At 35.7% G+C, this 18574-nt stretch overlaps 1 protein-coding gene across 1 annotated transcript in view; it reads right to left on the bottom strand.

The window, feature by feature from the left end:
• The window catches only part of TINAG (tubulointerstitial nephritis antigen), an 83031-nt gene that overhangs the window by 50890 nt on the left and 13567 nt on the right, over positions 1 to 18574 (bottom strand). The window contains exon 5 of the mRNA XM_007095536.3: positions 1550 to 1673. Within this exon, the coding sequence (XP_007095598.1) occupies positions 1550 to 1673 (124 nt within the window). The remainder of the gene's footprint in view (positions 1 to 1549; positions 1674 to 18574) is intronic.

Here is an 18574-nt window from a genome sequence, read left to right as displayed (position 1 = left end):
AAACACGTTTTTATTGTAACTATATTTTCTGTCATAATTTTCTAGATCTTTAAGAGAACCTAGTTTACTCTTTGCTATGCTTAACACACTCAAAACAATAAATAAACAAATAATATGTGCCTGATTTGTCATACTGAATACACAGGATATAAAACCATTGCATCTGAAACCACAAAAGTGTTGAAAACCCTCTTCCTGGTATTTTGGTATATTAGGAAGGGGGACAAATCCAGAGTTAGCCCTGGCCTGAGCCCATCTCTGGGGCTGTGACTAGGGGACACCAAAATACACCATTCAAATCAGCCTAGCAAGTTGCTGTCACTATCTAACCACCAATATCTTTTCTAAGACATCTTCAGAAATTCCAGTCTAACTTAAATTTAAAGCAAAATTCTTACACATCACCTAAGAGGTGTAATACATGAACCACATGAACATAAAATGATAAAATATTTATATTATTAAATATTTTTCCACCCATGTGAAACAAGTCTCAAATAGGTCCTCCATGCGGATCCCTAACAAGCGAGGACAAATATCAGAAATCCAGGGAGCATTTGTTCTAGAGTAGGAAGTAGCATAGACTTAACAGATGGAGCCATTCCAGAGGTAAGCCTGGCGAAAGGCATCATTTCTAAAACAAATTAGCTGATACTATGAAGCAGTGATATGTGGACCAATTTATCAGTACTTTTCTGTCCCAAGGAGTATGACCCTTCAGAGCTGACTTCTCTAAGAGCCTATGCTCTTATTTTACAATGCTTTTACAATTCTTGGAATCATCTTCAAAGCCTAGAACATAGTTTTATAAAGATCTTTTATAGTAGCCAACCAACATCATGTTAGGCTTATGTTATTTGCTGGAATCTAACCAACACTCCTTTGAGGATAATTTAGAGACTAAATCTTGAAATTAACCTGAGTATTGATTTACTGGACTTGTGAACTTATATGAAAGTAGCTATAAAAGAAGTATTCCTTACACTTTTGAAGTAACAGCAATATTAATTTGGAAACTACTCTTATCAATTTAGAGTCAGAAGTTACAAATTTGCTTTTATCTCAAATGAGATAAAACCTATTTAATCCATTATTATTTTGTTCTGAAGTGTTTCCTTACATCAAAGTAGTTTAATAATTAAGCATATTATTGCAAATTGTATAAAGAGAAAAGAATAGGAGAATTACGTAGGTATGTGCAAGTTCATATTAATATTATCCATAACACTATGAATTAAGAGGTATCTTCTACTCTTATCATGTGGATTTAACTCTCAAAGGACAAACAAATTTTGGAAACTTTTCTTTGTTGTTCGTTTGATTTATTCTCCATTTAAAATTATACCCTAAAAATCAAGACCAATTTTCAGAGTGAAAATGGATATTTATATAATCTTCAGGTTGCTTTCTCTGGTCAGAATAAAACTTTATTTAAATTGACCAAATGTTAACATTTAAATATTCTAAATTTAAAAATCTTTTAACTACTGTCCCAGAATCTTGAATCAAAGGGAGAATTAGAATGAAGTAATCAAAATGACTTTATTACTTGCAGTAGAAAATGCCCATGATGCAGCACAATTTTTTTGATCCAATGGGCCATGAGTCCATCCAGGCCATTTATAAGAAGCAATAAAAAACTCCGGAAGGTCAGTTGTTGCAGGTAAAGAAGCCTAAGGAAGAGAGGCAGACGTGTCAGATTTCTTCAAATGTATCCCAATAATCATTTTAAGAAAATGACATGAACTTTTATAACATTTATCATTATTTTTTTTAATTTTGTACATTCGTGTTTTCTGAATGACACCCCTGAAAAGCATTAGTAATGTGGCATTTCTATTTCATATATGTTTAAAAAATAATTCAATGCAGGGAATCCGAACATAGTGCAAAATCATAAGAACAAGATGTAGAATTTTTCTGGGTTACCATGCAGAGCAATAATTTTGGCCAATGTTTCTTCTTCTTGAATCAGAGTTTGAGTCACTCATATGAAAGATGCATGGTGTTATTTAAATTTGACTTCATAAATAACATTTACCTTTAGGTCTCTTTTATGTTGGAGAGTGTGACTCTGTATGAAATTAATTTTGAAAAAATGCATATGTGGCAATGTACTTGGAGCCCTAAGGCACACCAATTTTACACAAGACATTAAGAAGCAAAACTGGGATGAATTGGTTGACATTTATAAAATCCTTAAAGATTGAAAGGTTTCAGAAAGTGTGGAATGCCAAATGTACAATACCATTGTTTCTTCAGAGCCCATGTTCGAGTCCTGACAGAGTCGATTTCAGCTGCTGTCTTTCCAAGAATGTAAATTAAATGTTATACCTTGCTCTGTTCAAGTCACTCAAAGAAAATCTCAAACACCATACCCTGTTTTTTTCCCCAAACTTTCTAAAGAGTGATAACCTTCACTTGAAAAATAATGACTCAAACCAAATAAGGATTTATTAATTTTTATCACTTAAGCATACACACACATTCACACACATTTTTGATAGTGCTTTAAAGTTTTCAAAGTGTTCTAACAATCAATATTTTATCTTCGCAATAGCTCTAAGTTGTATAACCATGGCAAATAATTTTTATTCTATTTTATCAATTAAGAGACAAACTTCCAAAAGTTAAATGACATGCTAAAATTAAATAAGAAATATCTCTGAAACTAGATTCAGGTTTTGGAATTTAGAACTAAGCTCCATTTATCATTTCCTTACTTTATCAGAAATATATTGATATTTTGAAAGAGAAATAAAATGTTTATAAAAGCTAAAATTTTACCTATTTAAAAGTTTTATAATTGTGCATTGCATTCAGCAAGTCAGGTTACTGATCCAATATCTTGCAAACAAAATTACTTCTGACAAGTATATAATTGCTTCAAAGACTAAAGAAAGATTTGGAATTTACATGTCGGCCTAAAAAGGTATCCATCCAAAATATTTATAAACTTGAATTTTGATTAGAGAGTTCAGTTTTGATTTAAAGAAACTACTATCACCTGATAAGAAAGTTATTAAATCTTGAGTTCCATTACTAAAAATATTATTTAGATGATGGAAGAAAAGTACAGAAAATGCCAAGCAGATCACAGTAGAGTGTCTGCATGATACCTTTAAGAGAAGTATCATGGAAATCCAGGTGATGTTAGATCCTTATACCATTAGACTGACCACACTGCAGAAACCTAGAGTTGAAGCTCAATCAATTTATGCTCTGAATAGAGAGTTCCAGAGATAGAGATTCAGTCTCCAAAAGGGTCTTTCTAACTAAAATGGAAATATACCTATCTTATTAATTACTAATACTTCCCAATTTTATTATCATTGGCTCATCAATGAGCTCTTAAACATTTATAATACTAAGTTGTCTCAAGTTTTCAGAAAAATAGGTGCAGTGTAAGTTGTTACTTTACCACTTCAGAATTACAATTTAATAACATAGCTAGGACATTTCCCCTCTTCTCTGTTAAGGCAATATACAACCATTACATTGAACACATTTCAGCCTGGTTGAATTATTTAGAATTTGACTTCCATATTCCAAAGTCTACCAGAATTCTTTGCACACAGGAGGTATTCAATAAATACCTCATAATAATGAGGAGATATAGATCTAACTGGGGATTTCATCTCTTAAAAAATGATTTTCCTCTTTAGGCACATTAAGTTAAATTATAAATACCAGTCTGCTTTTATTGCTTTTACAATTTATTGCTTTAAAAAATACTGGTCGGGGGTTAAGATAGTGGAGTAGTATAGGGGCCCCGAGCTTGTCTCATCCCTGAAACACAGCTAGATGAACATCAAACCATTTTGACCACCCTGGAAATAGATCTAAGGATTAATGCAACAATCTGCATAACTTGAGCCAGAGCTTGGCAGGTACATGGTTGTGGAGAGGTGAAGGAGGAAGACCTGTGAAGGGTAGGGAGCCCTTTTCATGGAGAGAGGACAGAGAGAGAGAAAGAGAAAGGGAGAGAATAAAGCACAACAGGATCATGCAAGAAAAGCACTCCCACCAAAAGTAGCTGGTGAGAAAGAGAGAAAGAGTAAAAACACTCTCAGTGTACTGAACAAGAAACCTGTTCCCCAAAACCTTTGGGAGAAAGAAGAGAGTTTCAATAGCACCAGGATTCTATAAATAGTGGAGTGCAGAGTCTGAAGGTTCAGATTTCAGTGCCTGGTGATGCTCTGGTGAGGAAGCAGGGCTAATCCCCAGTAGCAGGCAGCAGGGACTGAGGGGTCCATGTGTCACACAGCGAGAAGTGGTTTCCCTGCTTGGAGTGCATTTACTAGAGGCCATATGGCCTTCCCACTAGCAAAATTCCCAGCAGACCCTGGAGAGAAGCCACATTACTAACACTGGAACAAAGATGCCAGAGGGCACCAAAACCAAACCACAGAGGGCTGTGTGGGGTGATTTACCATAAACCCCTGCTGCTATGCCATCGTGCAAACATTTTCTGAGACAAGCCAACACCAACCACTGCTCAGTGAGAACTTTCCCCAGAGAATTTGAATGCATTCAAGCCACAGGGGTCTCTAAAGTGTGGAGTTTTGGCACACAATCCCATCTAAGATAAAACTCTGGAGAGAGGTGCAGGCAAACAGCTTAGACATGGATAGGGGAGAAGTGGGATAGACGGAGGCCTGAGACAAAGGAGGGGTGCCTGATCGCAGGTCAGTGAAGGTGTGGCATTCCTGCACCAAGAGTAAGGAAGGGGGTGAAGCCATTTACACCTCTAGCGTGTGAATACACACAGGGATTGACCCCAATAAGCTATGCAGTGTCATCAAGTGGAAAAGGGAGCTGTTACACCAAGCCCTGCCCCATCTTTGGTACATCCCCCAAAAGACCAGCACAAATCCCTTCCACCTGCTGATTAGTCTACAGACTATAGTGTGCTTCAAAGTTTCATTTCTAGGGGAAATGATGTAACTGCATTCAGTTTTCATTCTGTCTGCTGGCTCCTTTATTTATTCGTTTTCTTCACTTCTGTTTTTGCTCAGGTTGTTTTCTTTTTTCTTTCTTTTCTTTCCCTTTCTTGGATACCAAAAGAAAAAAAATTATTTTTATGTTCTTATTTTTTAATTGTTTTATTCTATTTTACTTTCTTTATTTTATTTTATCCTATTTTAGTATTTAATTTTTTTTTATTTTAACTAGGTTTTTCCTTTCTCTTTTTTCTCTATTCTGTCAAGTTGCTCTCAACAAGCAGACCAAAACACACCTAGGATCTTGCATCCTTTATTTGATTTATTTGTGTTTTTTTTTTTTAATTTTTAAATTTTATTAATTTTTTTTCTTCCTCCAAAGTGAAAAGATGGAGGAATTCACCCCAAAAGAAAGAACAGGAAGGGGGCATCTGGGTGGCTGAGTTGGTTAAGCATCCAACTTCAGCTCAGGTCATGATCTCGCAGATTGTGGGTTTGAGCCCTGTGCCAGGCTCCATGCTGATTGTTCAGAGACTGGAGCCTGCTTCAAATTCTCCCTCTCTCTCTGCCCATTCCCCCCTTTCTATCTCCCTATCAAAAATAAATAAACATTTAAAAAAAAAGAAAGAACAGGAAGAAATGACAGCCATGTATTTAATCAATACTGATATAAGTAAGAAGTCTGAATTGGAATTTAAAACCACGATTATAAGAGTACTAGCTGGAGTTAAAAAAAGCATAGATGACACTAGAGAATCCCTTTCTTTGGAGATAAAAGAACTACAAGCTAGTCATGCCAAAATTAAACATGCTGTAACCAAGATTCAATCTCTAATGGATGCCATGACAGCAAGGATGGCAAAATAGAGCAGTTAGTCAGTGATATAGAAGATGAAATTATGGAAAATAATGAAGCAGAAAAGAGGGAAACAAAGGAAAAAGATCAATATACAAGACTTAGAGAACACAGTGACTTATTAAAAATGAATAGCATTTGAATCATAGGAGTCCCAGAGAAGACAGAGAGAGAAAAAGGGGGAAAAGGTTTACATGAGCAAACTATAGCTGGAAACTTTCCTAATCAGGAAAAGGGTACAGACATCAAAATCCAAGGAGCACAGAGAACTCCCATTAGATTCAACAAAAACTAACCATGATCAAGGCATATCATAATCAAATCCACAAAATACACAGACAAGGAAAGAATTACAAAGGCAGCAAGGGAAAAAAGTCCTCAACCTACAAGGGAAGACAGATAAGGTTTGCAGCAGACCTATCCACAGAAACTTGGCAGGCCAGAAAGGAGTGGCAGGATGTATTCAACGTGCTGAATCAGAAAAATATGCAGCCAAGAATTCTTTATCCAACAAGGCTGTCATTCAGAATAGAAGGAAAGATAGAGTTTCCCAAAGAAAAATTAAAGAAGTTCATGACCACTAAACTAGCCTTGCAAGAAATTTTAAGGGGAACTCTTTGAATGGAGAAAAACAAAACAAGACAAAGACCAGAAGACTAGAAAGGACCAGAGAACCAACTCTACAGGTGACACAATGGCACTAAATTCATATCTTTGAATAATCACTCTGAATGCAAATGCACTAAATGTTCCAATCAAAAGACATAGAGTATCAGGATGGATAAAAAAAAAACAAAAACAACAACAATGACAAAAAACAAAAAAACCACAACCTGTCTATATGCTGCCTGCAAAAGACTCATTTTAGACATAAAGACACCAGCAGATTGAAAGTAAGGGGATGCAGAGCCATCTATCATGCTAACGGATGTCAAAAGAAAGCTGGAGTAGCCATACTTATATCAGAAAAACTAGATTTTAGAATAAAGACTGTAATAAAAGATGAAGAAGGGCATTATATCATAATTAAGAGGTCTATCCACCAAGAAGATCTAACAATTGTAAATATTTATGCACCCAACTTGATAGCATGCAAATATATAAATCAATTAATCACAAACATAAAGAAACTCATTGACATTAATACCATAATAGTAGGGGACTGCAATACCCCACTTACTACAACGAACAGATCATCTAGGCAGAAAATCAACAAGGATATAATGTCTTTGAATGACACACTGGACCAGATGGACTTAACAGATATATTTAGAACATTCCATCCTAAAGCAGAAGAATGCACATTTTTCTCAAGTGCACATGAAACATTCTCCAGAATAGATCACATACTGGGTCACAAATCAGACCTCAACAAGTACAAAAAAGATCAATATCGTATCATGCGTATTTTCAGACCATAATGCTATGAAACTTGAAATCAACCACAAGCAAAAAAAAATTGGAAAGACCATAAATACTTGGAGATTAAAGACATCCTACTAAAGAATGAATAGGTTAGCCAAGAAATTAAAGAGGAAATTAAAAAGTACATGGAAGCCAATGAAAACAAGAACACAGCAGTCCGAAACCTCTGGTGTGAAGCAAAGGCAGTTATAAGAGGGAAGTATATAGCAATCTAGGCCTTCCTAAAGAAGGAATAAAGGTCTCAAATACACAATCTAATGTTACACCTAATGGAGCCAGGAAAAGAACAACAAATAAAGCCCAAAACCAAAAGAAGAAGGGACATAATGATTAGAACAGAAATCAATGATATCGAAATCAAATAAAAGAAAAAAACAGTAGGACACATCCATAAAAACAGGAGCTTGTTCATTGAAGGAATTAACAAAATTGATAAACCCCTAGCCAGACTGGTCAAAAAGGAAAAGGAAAGGACCCAAATAAATTAAATCACAAATGAAAGGGGAGAGATCACAACCAACACCAAAGAAATACAAACAATAATAAGAAACTATTATAAGCAATAATATGACAACAAATTGGGCAATCTGGAAGAAATGGACAAATTCCTAGAAACATATAAACTACTAAAATTGAAATAGGAAGAAGTAGAAAATGTGAAGAGACACATAACCAGTAAAGAAATTGAACCAGTAATCAAAAATCTCCCACCAAACAAGAGTTCAGGGTTTGATAGCTTTCCAGGGGAATTCTACCAAACATTTTAAGAAGAGTTAATACCTATTCATTTGAAACTGTTCCAAAAAATATAAAAGGAAGGAAAACTTCCAAAGTCATTCTATGAGACAGGCATTACTTTGATTCCAAAACCAGTCAAAGACTCCACTAAAAAGGAGAATTACAGACCAATTTCCCTCATGCACATATTTGCAAAAATTCTTACCAAGATACTAGCAAATAAAATCCAACAATACATTAAAAGAATTATTCACCACAATCAAGTGGGATTTATTCCTGGGCTGCAAAGGTGATTCAATATCAACAAATCAATCAACGTGATACATCACATTAATAAAAGAAAGGATAAAAACCACATGATCCTGTCAACAGAAGCAGAAAAAGCATTTGACAAAATACAGCATCCTTTCTTTGTAAAAATCCTCAAGAAGTTAGGGATAGAAGGAACAAACCTCAAAATCAGAAAGGCCATATACAAAAGACCTTCAGCTAATATCCTCCTCAATGGGCAAATACTGTGAGCTTCCTGATAGGTCAGGAACACGACAGGGATATTCACTCTCACCACTGTTGCTCAACATATTGTTGGAAGTCCTAGCCTCAGCAATCAGACAACAAAAAGAAAGAAAAGGCATCCATATCATAGAGGAAGAAATTACACTTTCACTCTTCACAGATGACATGATACTCTACATGGAAAACCCAAAAGACTCCACCAAAAAACTGCTAGAACTGATACATGAATTCAGCAAAGTCACCAGATACAAAATCAATGTACAGAAATTGGTTGCATTTCTACATATCGGTAATGAAGCAGGAGAAAATCAAGAAATCAATCCAATTTACAATTGTACCAAAAACCATAAAATACCTAGCAATAAAGTAACCAAAGAGATAAAAGATCTGTACCCTGAAAACAATAGAAAGCTCATGAAAGAATCTGAAGAAGACAAAAAGAAATGGGAAAGAATTCAATGCTCATAGATAGGAAGAACAAATATTGTTAAAGTGTCTATACAACCAAAGCAATCTATTCATTCAATGCAACACCAGCATTCTTCACAGAACTAGAAAAAACAATTCTAAAAATTTGTATGGAATCAGAAAAGACTCCAAATGGGCAAAGTAATGTTGAAAAAAAGAACCAAACCTGGAAGCATCACAATCTGGACTTCAAGCTGTATTACAAAGCTGTAATTATTCAGACAGTATGGTACTTGCACAAAAACAGACAAACATATCAATGGAACAGAATAGAAAAACCAGAAATGGAGCCACAAACATATGGTCAACTAATCTTTGACAAAGCAGGAAAGAATATCCCATGGGAAAAAGACAGTCTCTTCAGCAAATGGTGTTGGGAAAACTGGACAGTGACATGCATAAGAATGAACCTGGACCACTTTCTTACACCATACACAAAAATAAACTCAAAATAAATAAGAGACTTAAGTGTGAGACAGAAAACCATCAAATCCTAAAGAAGAAAACAGGTAACAACCTCTTTGACCTAGGCCACAGCAACTTCTTACTAGACATGTCTCCAGAGGCAAGAGAAACAAAAGCAAAAATGAACTATTGGGACAAATCTTCTGCAAGACAAAACCTTCTGCACAGTAAAGGAAACAATCAACAAAACTAAAAGGCAACCAAAGGAATGGGGGAAGATATTTTCAAATGACATATCAGATAAAGGGTTAATATCCAAAATCTGTACAGAACTTATCAAACTCAATATCCCCAAAAAACCAAATAATTCAGTGAAAAAATGGGCAAAAGACATGAACAGACACTTTTCCAAAGAAGACATCTAGATGGCTAACAGACACATGAAAAGATGCTCATCATCTCATCACTCATCATCAGGGAAATACAACATCACTCATCATCAGGGAAATACAAATCAAAACCACAATGAGATGCTACCTCATACCTGTAGGATGGCTAAAATTAACAACTCGGGAAACGAACAAGTGTTGGCAAGGATGCAGAGAAAGGGGAACACTTTTTCACTCCTGGTGGGAATGCAAACTGGTACAGCCACTCTGGAGAACAATATGGAGGTTCCTCAAAAAATTAAAAATAAAACCACCCTATGACCCAGCAATTGCACTACTTGGTATTTATCCAAAGGATACAAAAATGCATATTTGAAGAGGCACATTCACTCCGATGTTTATAGCAGCACTATCAAAAATAGCCAAAGTATGGAAAGAGCCCAAATGTCCACTGACTGATGAATGAATAAAGAAGATACGGGGTATACGGTGTGTGTGTGTGTGTGTGTGTGTGTGTGTGTGTGTGTGTGTGTGTGTGTATACTGTATATACATATATATATATACATACACATACAATGGAATATTAGTTGGCGATCAAAAAGAATGAAATCTTGCCATTTGCAACAACATGAATGGAACTAGAATGTATTATAATAAGCAAGATAAGTCAGAGAAAGATAAATATCACATGATTTCACTCATACGTGGAATTTAAGAAACAAAATAGATGAATATGGGTGCCTGGGTGGCTCAGTCCATTAAGCGTCCAATTCTTGGTTTCAGTTCAGGTCATGCTCTCATGGTTTGGAGTTCAAGATCCATGCCAGGCTCTGTGCTGACAGCATTGAGCCTGCTTGGGAGTCTCTCCCCCCCACTTTCTCTCTGCCCAACCCCCGCTTGCGCTCTCTCTCTCTCTCTCTCTCACTCAAAATAAATAAACAAACATTAAAAAAAATTTTAAAAAGAAAAGAAACAAAACAGATGAATATAGGGGAAGGGAAGGAAAAATAAGATAAAAACAGAGAAGGAGTCGAGCCAGAAGAGACTCACAAATACAGAGAACAAACTGAGGGGTACAGGAGGGTGCTGGGTGGGGGATGGGCTAAATAGGTGATGGACATTAAGGGGGGGGCACTTGTTAGGATGAGCACTGGATGTCATATGTAAGTGATGAATCACTAAATCTGCTCCTGAAACCATTATTACACTCTATGTTAACTACCTTGGATTTGAATAAAATTTTAAGATAATACTAATTGTCAATCTTCCTCAATAAGATAAGGCAATAGAGAAATAACAAGCAAAATGACATTTTTATTGAAAACATATTTACCAACCCACTAAGCCAGATCCAATTCATAAAACTCACCTATTGGATCTTTCAGAAATTTATCACTTATTTACTATTGCTTTTCCAAAGAATAAGCCAGTAGGCTTTGAAGATCAACAGGCAAATACTATCTTACAATTTTATTTGCCTTATGATATCAGCTAATCTGATGTAATAAACAAAAAGCATATTTTTTATCCCATTATTCCATGATTATTGCATGTCTGTAATGTAAAAGTGTTTTTAAGGGCTTATAAACTGAGGTAGACATCAGAGAATAATAACTTTTAGGAATTGATAATAGAGGTTGAGCTTTAACAAATGCTAATTTTTTTGTTAAAGGATGCTTAATAAAGCAAAAAAAGCAAGACTATCAGCTGTGAGTGACAGAAATTTCAAAGTGACAGTGGCTTAAATAAGATAGAAATTTATTTTTAAAAATATTTACACTTTTGCAAGTGGGCATTTTTAAATTTTTTAACTGTAATGATGAAAAAGTTTCAGTCATAATATAGCTATTTTTTAAATTAACATTAGTCAAATTTGAAGTTAAATTTGAACGGTCTCCCTGCTTCAATATTTCTATTTAAAGTTAAAAATTAAAGATCTTGTGAACAAATACAAAAGTCAAATGCAATGGTGAACACTGGAGAATTTTTTATAGTATTTCCTGCATTTAACTGAATCAAAATCTCTGAAAGAGTAATGCAAACATAATCACAGACCAGATTGAGAACACTCTAGTCAAATTCTAGACATTCTGGACATTCTTACTAGGAGCCCATATCCACTATGGGCTACAATATCCACTATGTAGTGGATATCCACTACAATATCCACTATGTGAGTTACTGCCTCTATTTCTGGCTGCACTTTCCTCCACTTAAATTTGGATAATCAGAGTGATCTGAGAATCAAAAGAAGGCAACAGAGAATATCATTTTGTTCTGACCTTCAAAATCCAAGGCCATGAATACCAAGAAATTTCCTCTAAACTATTTGATGTTGGAGAGGATAGGCAAATTTTCTGGTTGCTAACAGCAAAATGAATTTTTCAACTTTAGCAATATTTGTCATCAGTCCTTTAACTCTGGAAGAATTAGCTTGGATATTTCTCTAGTTTCTATTTATACGGTAATTTATTTAGTGATCTACTTATAAATATCAGTATTCCATGATAACACTATGGAGGTAGTGCTAATTCTCCAACCCTCCCCCTTTCCATAGGATTCCCTTCATTCAGAGAAATAACAACTTTAGGCGTACCTGAGTGGTTCAGTCGGTTAAGCGTCCAACTTTGGTTCAGGTCATGATCTCACATCTGTGGGTTCAAGCTTCACATTGGGGCTCTGTGCTGACATCTCAGAGCCTGGAGCCTGCTTCGGATTCTGTGCCTCCCTCTCTCTCTGCCCTTCCCCTGCTCATGCTTGCTCTCTCTCTCTGTCTCTCTCTCTCTCTCTCAAAAATAAACATTAAAAAATTTTAAAAAAGAAAAAGAAATAACAGTTTTAGCTCATCACGTGCAGGTCACAAAAATGACTGCCTTCCCTAGCCCCCGTTGGCTTCTAGGCATGTCCCCTTACTAAGTTCTGTCCTTATGGGATATAAGCCTAAGAGTCATCGGCAGTTTCTGAGAATTTTCTTTCAGAGATAAATGATACTTCACTTTTACTTCTTTTTATTGATCTTTTTTATTTTCCTGCTAGCAAAAATTAGACATGGAGAAGCCTTCTTGAATGATTACATGGCCTTGGATAGAAACACTCTGGAAAACAGAACAAGAAAGAAGAAGCCTGGGTATCCAACACCATGGAGTGCAATTCTAGAGGAAGACCACCCATTTCCAGATTTGCTGGTGATAGGTCAATTTCTATGATATTTAAGCCACTATCCTTTTGGATTTTTGTCATTCTCAGATGAGTTTAATCATAATTATAATAGCACACATAACAGACATTAAAGTTGCCACAACAGTCCCATATTTCACTGAAGCCAGGACATTATCAAATATAAGAAGCATCCCAATTTCAGAGGTGCAAAAAAGCGAAGAAAATAAGCATCTAGAAATTGATGAACTATGATACTTCCTAAAATGAGTTTCTTAGAACACTAATTCTGGGGAATTGTAATAGATAATTATAAAAGAAGGAGTTGGTTAATCTAACAGTTCTGAGAAACACCGGTTTTGAAAATTAAATAGATTTTTTTCTCATTACTTTTTTTTTTACAAGCTACCTAAGTGCTGTGAGACTCTAGGAAATGGAAATAACATGCATGATTTTAAATGCCCGTGACCCAATGCAAAGTATTTTATCTTATTTCATTTCATTTCACATCATTTTGCTTGTGAAGCAGAGCAAAGAACGTGCTCTGGGAAGAAGCACAGAATGGACTAGATAACCCAGGTTTGAGGGTAACCCAGAGAGCAGGTGCTTGCTCTACCAACACACCAGATCGCCTCAGGAATCTACTCTTGTGACAGCACCAAATATTTATTCACAAGGAGGGAGAAATAAATTTTCACATTTCTTTTTGGAGAGCTGCCTTGCAGTGATCAATTCAGCCTCCCAGTGTTGTTCGAGTCACATTCAATTATATCACAGTGTTACACACCAGATTGTAACTAGCACAGAAAAATAAAACTGAAAACTAAAAACTCAAAAACTGACTTGAGAGATAAGACACTCATTCTACCACAAGTTCAGCTGAATAAGGAGGGAGGCAGTATGCGTATTTTCTAAAGTTTCTCGAAGGCTGTGGGGTTCCATTCTGAGACGGAGGGAAAGGAAGGAGACATAAGCACATGCTTTGGTGCTCTTTGAATTTTAAAACTCTTAATTTGGAGACAGCAAGAACTGGCATCCTAATCTGTCCCAGGCTCTTTACCTACATAGATGAGACGATTCTGAGATGAACTGAGGAAAATATACATGTAAACAGACTCCACCAGATAGATATCTGGCCGTGTCCCTCTTATGCAGCATCACTGACACCTGCATTTTACAGTTATTATTCAAGCCTGATGCCATTTGCCTATATTCATGTATGTGGGAGCTAACCATCATTTTTATGGGGCAAATGTTCATTTTTGTTTAAAATTATGGAAAGAACAAAAACATGTAACTCTGTTCTTCATGTTTCTAGATAGTGTTTCATTTTCTACAGAGGTTTCTGTTCACACAGGTGACAAACACTTCTGGAATCAAGTAGATTATTTTTAATGAAATAAAAAATTTCTATAGCCTATGAAGGGTTAAAAGCTACACTTCATTATATTCATTTTGATTTTTTTGCAAAGGTAATTCTCATCCCTCCAGTACTTGCTGTTGTTGAATATATTTCAGACAGGAAAAAACAAATTCCTCCTGTTATAACGAATCACTTAGAGAAATAAATCCAGTCAGTTAATACTGTGTTTTAGCTAGAATGGTCAGGTATCCAGATGATTAAGTAAATTTTTGTTTCTCATTTCAGTGATTGGTGGCTTTAAAAGTTACTATATAAAATATTATTTTACTTTTAACTTCCAACAAACCATAGAGAAAGACATCGTTTTTCCTTTATTATTAATACCAACTAAAATACACCAAAATCATTTATATTGAATGGCTGAGAAAAGATGTTATACTACTAAGGTATAAGGTTCACAAAAAAATTTTTAAAACATCTATCATAACTTGGTTAACTTTATTGTTCTCCCTGGGGAATCAACAACAACAAAACTATTTAAAATTTTTTTGAACTATGCCAAGTATACAAATGAACTCTCAATTTCCCCATTTCTGTCTGAAAATACTATTTTTAAATCAAAATATTTGTAATATTTATAATAGAATATAATGCAATGAAGCTTCTTGAAGTTATCTCCCAAATTCAAAAGCACTTGGACATTATGTCTAGAAAAACAATCAGGTACAAAGCTGATGATTAGATCATATCAGATTAGATTAGATTTAATTTGACTTGATTTGATTTTATTTAGGAGCATAGTAGAAAAATTTTCAGGTTCACCAGAAATATGTAAACTCCAATAGGGCCAATATTTCCAGAACTACACCTTTTCTTTATGAAATAAAAATCTCCAAGTGATGAAGTTTTGGATAACTTTTTCTTATGAAATTGACCCTACTCTTCTCCCATGGTTAAACTAAAGGAGAAAGAACAACTTTATACAGTATAGAATAACATTTCTGTTATATATGCAATATAGTATACAATAACTACTTCTCTTTCAGAATTCATGGCTTCTTGCAACTGTTATGAGCAAGGTAGTACTGCTGTCATTATTTCAAAGAGGAGAAAATGGAGACAATAAGTGAAGGAACCAGATTGAGACCCAAGTACACTGGCTCCAAAGCTCATGTTCATCATGTTTGGTGTATGGAATGGTGCCCACATGGGTAAACACACTGGCTTACTCGTGCCTATTAACAGACTTCAATAGTGATGTTTCTGCTGGCTCAAAAGGACCTCAGCCATTGCCAGCTTTGCATATAGTCATAATAGCTGGTTGTTTCCATTGTTTGCTTTCTGAGACACTGAGAAAGTTCTAATTTATCCCTAAATGTACTTCTGCTCTAGTGTGAATTTTCAGAAGGAAAATATAATGCACAATTTCACAAATTTATTTGACCACAGATGGGACATCTTTTAACTTATTGTTTTAAAGTTTATTTATTTATTTTGAGAGAGAAAGAGGTGGGGAGGGGCAGAGAGAGAATCCCAAGCAGGCTCTGCACTGACAGTGCAGGGATGGAACTCACAAACCACCAGATCATGACCTGAGCTGAGATCAAGTCAGATGCTTGGGGCGCCTGGGTGGTGGTTCAGTTGGTTAAATGTCTGACTTGGGCTCAGGTCACAATCTCACCGTTTGTGAGTTCAAGCCCCACATCGAACTCTGGGCTGACAGCCTGGAGCCTGCTTCAGAATCTGTGCCTCCTTCTCTCTCTGCCCCTTCCCCACTCGCACTCTGTCTCTCTCTCTCTCTCTCTCCTCTCTCTCTCTCTCTCAAAAATAAATAAACATTAAAAATTAAAAAAAAAAAAGAGTCAGATGCTTAACCATCTGAGCCACCCAAATGCCACCAGATGGTACATCTTTACTCCCAATCTTGGAAGATTGGTGGTCCATGGAATAAATGTCAAGAAATATTGAAATAAGGGTCAAGCTGTGTCACAGCCTGCTTTATACTACAAAGAGACAAAAGACTCAATGGGCAGAATTTGAAGTTCTTGTGGGGAGCTTTCTGATGGCCAGCTTCCAATCAGTCACATTGTGATTCTATTCATACAACATACACAGCTTCAATGGACTGCCAGAGAATTGTTGATTCATCTAATCGTTCATAAAATTTTTAGTGTAGAACCATTATGAACAGAACTGTTCCATCAAGGTATTGCTTTGAACAATACCAATCTAAGAAAAACATCAAGAAAAAAAAATAAAAATATGCATGCATTCACCAGCCAGCTTTTGTTGACCTGACATCAAATATAATTAATTCTAATGTGGGTGAAGTGAGTCTTTCTCAACACCAAGGAGTTGTATGGTCTAAACTGCCTTCTTTCTTTCCCTTTTTCACTTCCTCCCATCTACTCTGACTGTACCCAGAGAAAACAGTAAGTTTATGTTTTCTTCTGTCTGTCCTCACTTAAGATTGCCATCCAGGAAGGGCTCCCTAAAACCCTGAAGCTAACTTTTTCCAATCCTACACTCTCAACATCTTTTTATTCTTCATTGTTACTAACCACACTCTACAAATATTCATTTGAATTGAATAAGCTCCTATAGATTAAACAAATTTTGCATATTTATGTGATCATGGAACACTCTGCACAATGCCTACTGGCATTTCTCTAACTCGCGCTCAGCAGACACATTATGGGAATAGTGGATTAAACCAAGGAATGAAACCAGGAATCCAGCCAGGGAACAGAAGAGCCTTCCCAGAAACCAGGAATGACTCATTGCTCATCTGTTCCACCCTGGAAAAAGAATTTTATAAACCCTAACTCTCATTCAGGTAAAACTGTCAAGGAAAGGAAGTTTTGGGAGTGGGGATGCAGTGGAGTTTCTTACTAAAATCATTCGCACTATTGGCAACTGCCTACTCTAGCTCTACCCATAGATCATCCTATGTTGAAAATGATATTAAAAAAAACATATCTGGGAAAGGTAGTTGGGGGGGGGAAGTTATCCAGAAGCATATCCACAAAGAAAAAAATTCAATTCATTGTACTCAGAGGCAGGTTGATGTCTTGAGGTATTTTCTATGTAGTCACCAGACTGAGAATTGACATATTTTGTAGCTCTTTCTGTAGCAACCAATTCAACTCAGTTCACTTCCTAGAAGTACTTGTTATATTTCTGATTTTCTTCCATATCCATATATTAGGACACCTCCAACACTTGGAAACTTTTTGAAAGGCCCTCAGTCCTCAAGCTACTACACCCTAGAAATAAGAAGCTATTTCCTTACCTTACATCATGAGTGGGTAATGGAACTCTTACAGATCAGCCAGATTTTCCTTATTGCTTTCCTGGAATAAGCTGGCAACTGTGTTCCATTAATTCAGAGCATTGGGCAATTTTAATTCTCCCAAAGTACTAATCATTAAGATTTTTCATGTAAATATCTCCACAACGATTTTTATGCAAACAAATCCCCAGCAACTAATAAATGAATTAGAATTAGATTTCCTTTTCTATACTGTGGTGAGTGGCAACTTGGGAAAGGAACACAACTCATGTCTAGAATATAAAATATTCCAAGTTGCAAAAATTAAATCTTAAAAAGGAAATGTTAGAAATAATACAGAGAAAATGTATATAGACACCCAAATGAGTATTTGACTGACTGGAGCCCTTAATAAAAGCAAGCGATAAAACAATCCTTATAAAAGGAATGAATTTATTCTTTCTTGAATAATACTGCCTCTTTTTTTTCCCCAGATGGTGATAAATTAAAAAAAAAAAAGCAGCCAGAAAAAAAATAAATAACACTTCCAACTGATCATAGAATTAGGTCACTAAAAACCATGAATCTGAGCCACATCTCTAAAGATTTTGTATCTTACTCATTCTAGGAAAGATCCAAAAGTATCTCTACAGCTGATCATTTCATCAAGTTAGCTCTGCTTTTTGTTATTTTGAACCTGAGCTGGCCAAAGCTAACTGATTCTACTGGAACTTTAAGGGACAATTTGGGGGCCCAGATATTTTAAGATGGCCTGTCTCTGCAATTTAAGTAATTCTGTGGTGGCTTTTCACTTCTCCCAATCTCAGTGTGACTTAACCTCCCTCAATCTCACTTTTCTTGTCTTTAAAATGTAGATAATCATAGTACCCACCTCATCAAGCTGCTGAGGAAATTAGAGGAGATAACGTATGATAGTGTTTATAAGAGCATTTAACACACGACTACTCAATACATGGTGGCTATTTTGATCTTTTCTGATGTTGGTTATAATTTAGTAGAACCCATTTGTGGAATTTGAATT

The sequence above is a fragment of the Panthera tigris genome, chromosome B2, assembly GCF_018350195.1.
Source record: "Panthera tigris isolate Pti1 chromosome B2, P.tigris_Pti1_mat1.1, whole genome shotgun sequence".
NCBI classification, from domain to species: domain Eukaryota; kingdom Metazoa; phylum Chordata; class Mammalia; order Carnivora; family Felidae; genus Panthera; species Panthera tigris.
Note: the sequence above shows the minus strand (reverse complement) of the source record. Positions and strands in the feature narration are given on the sequence as shown.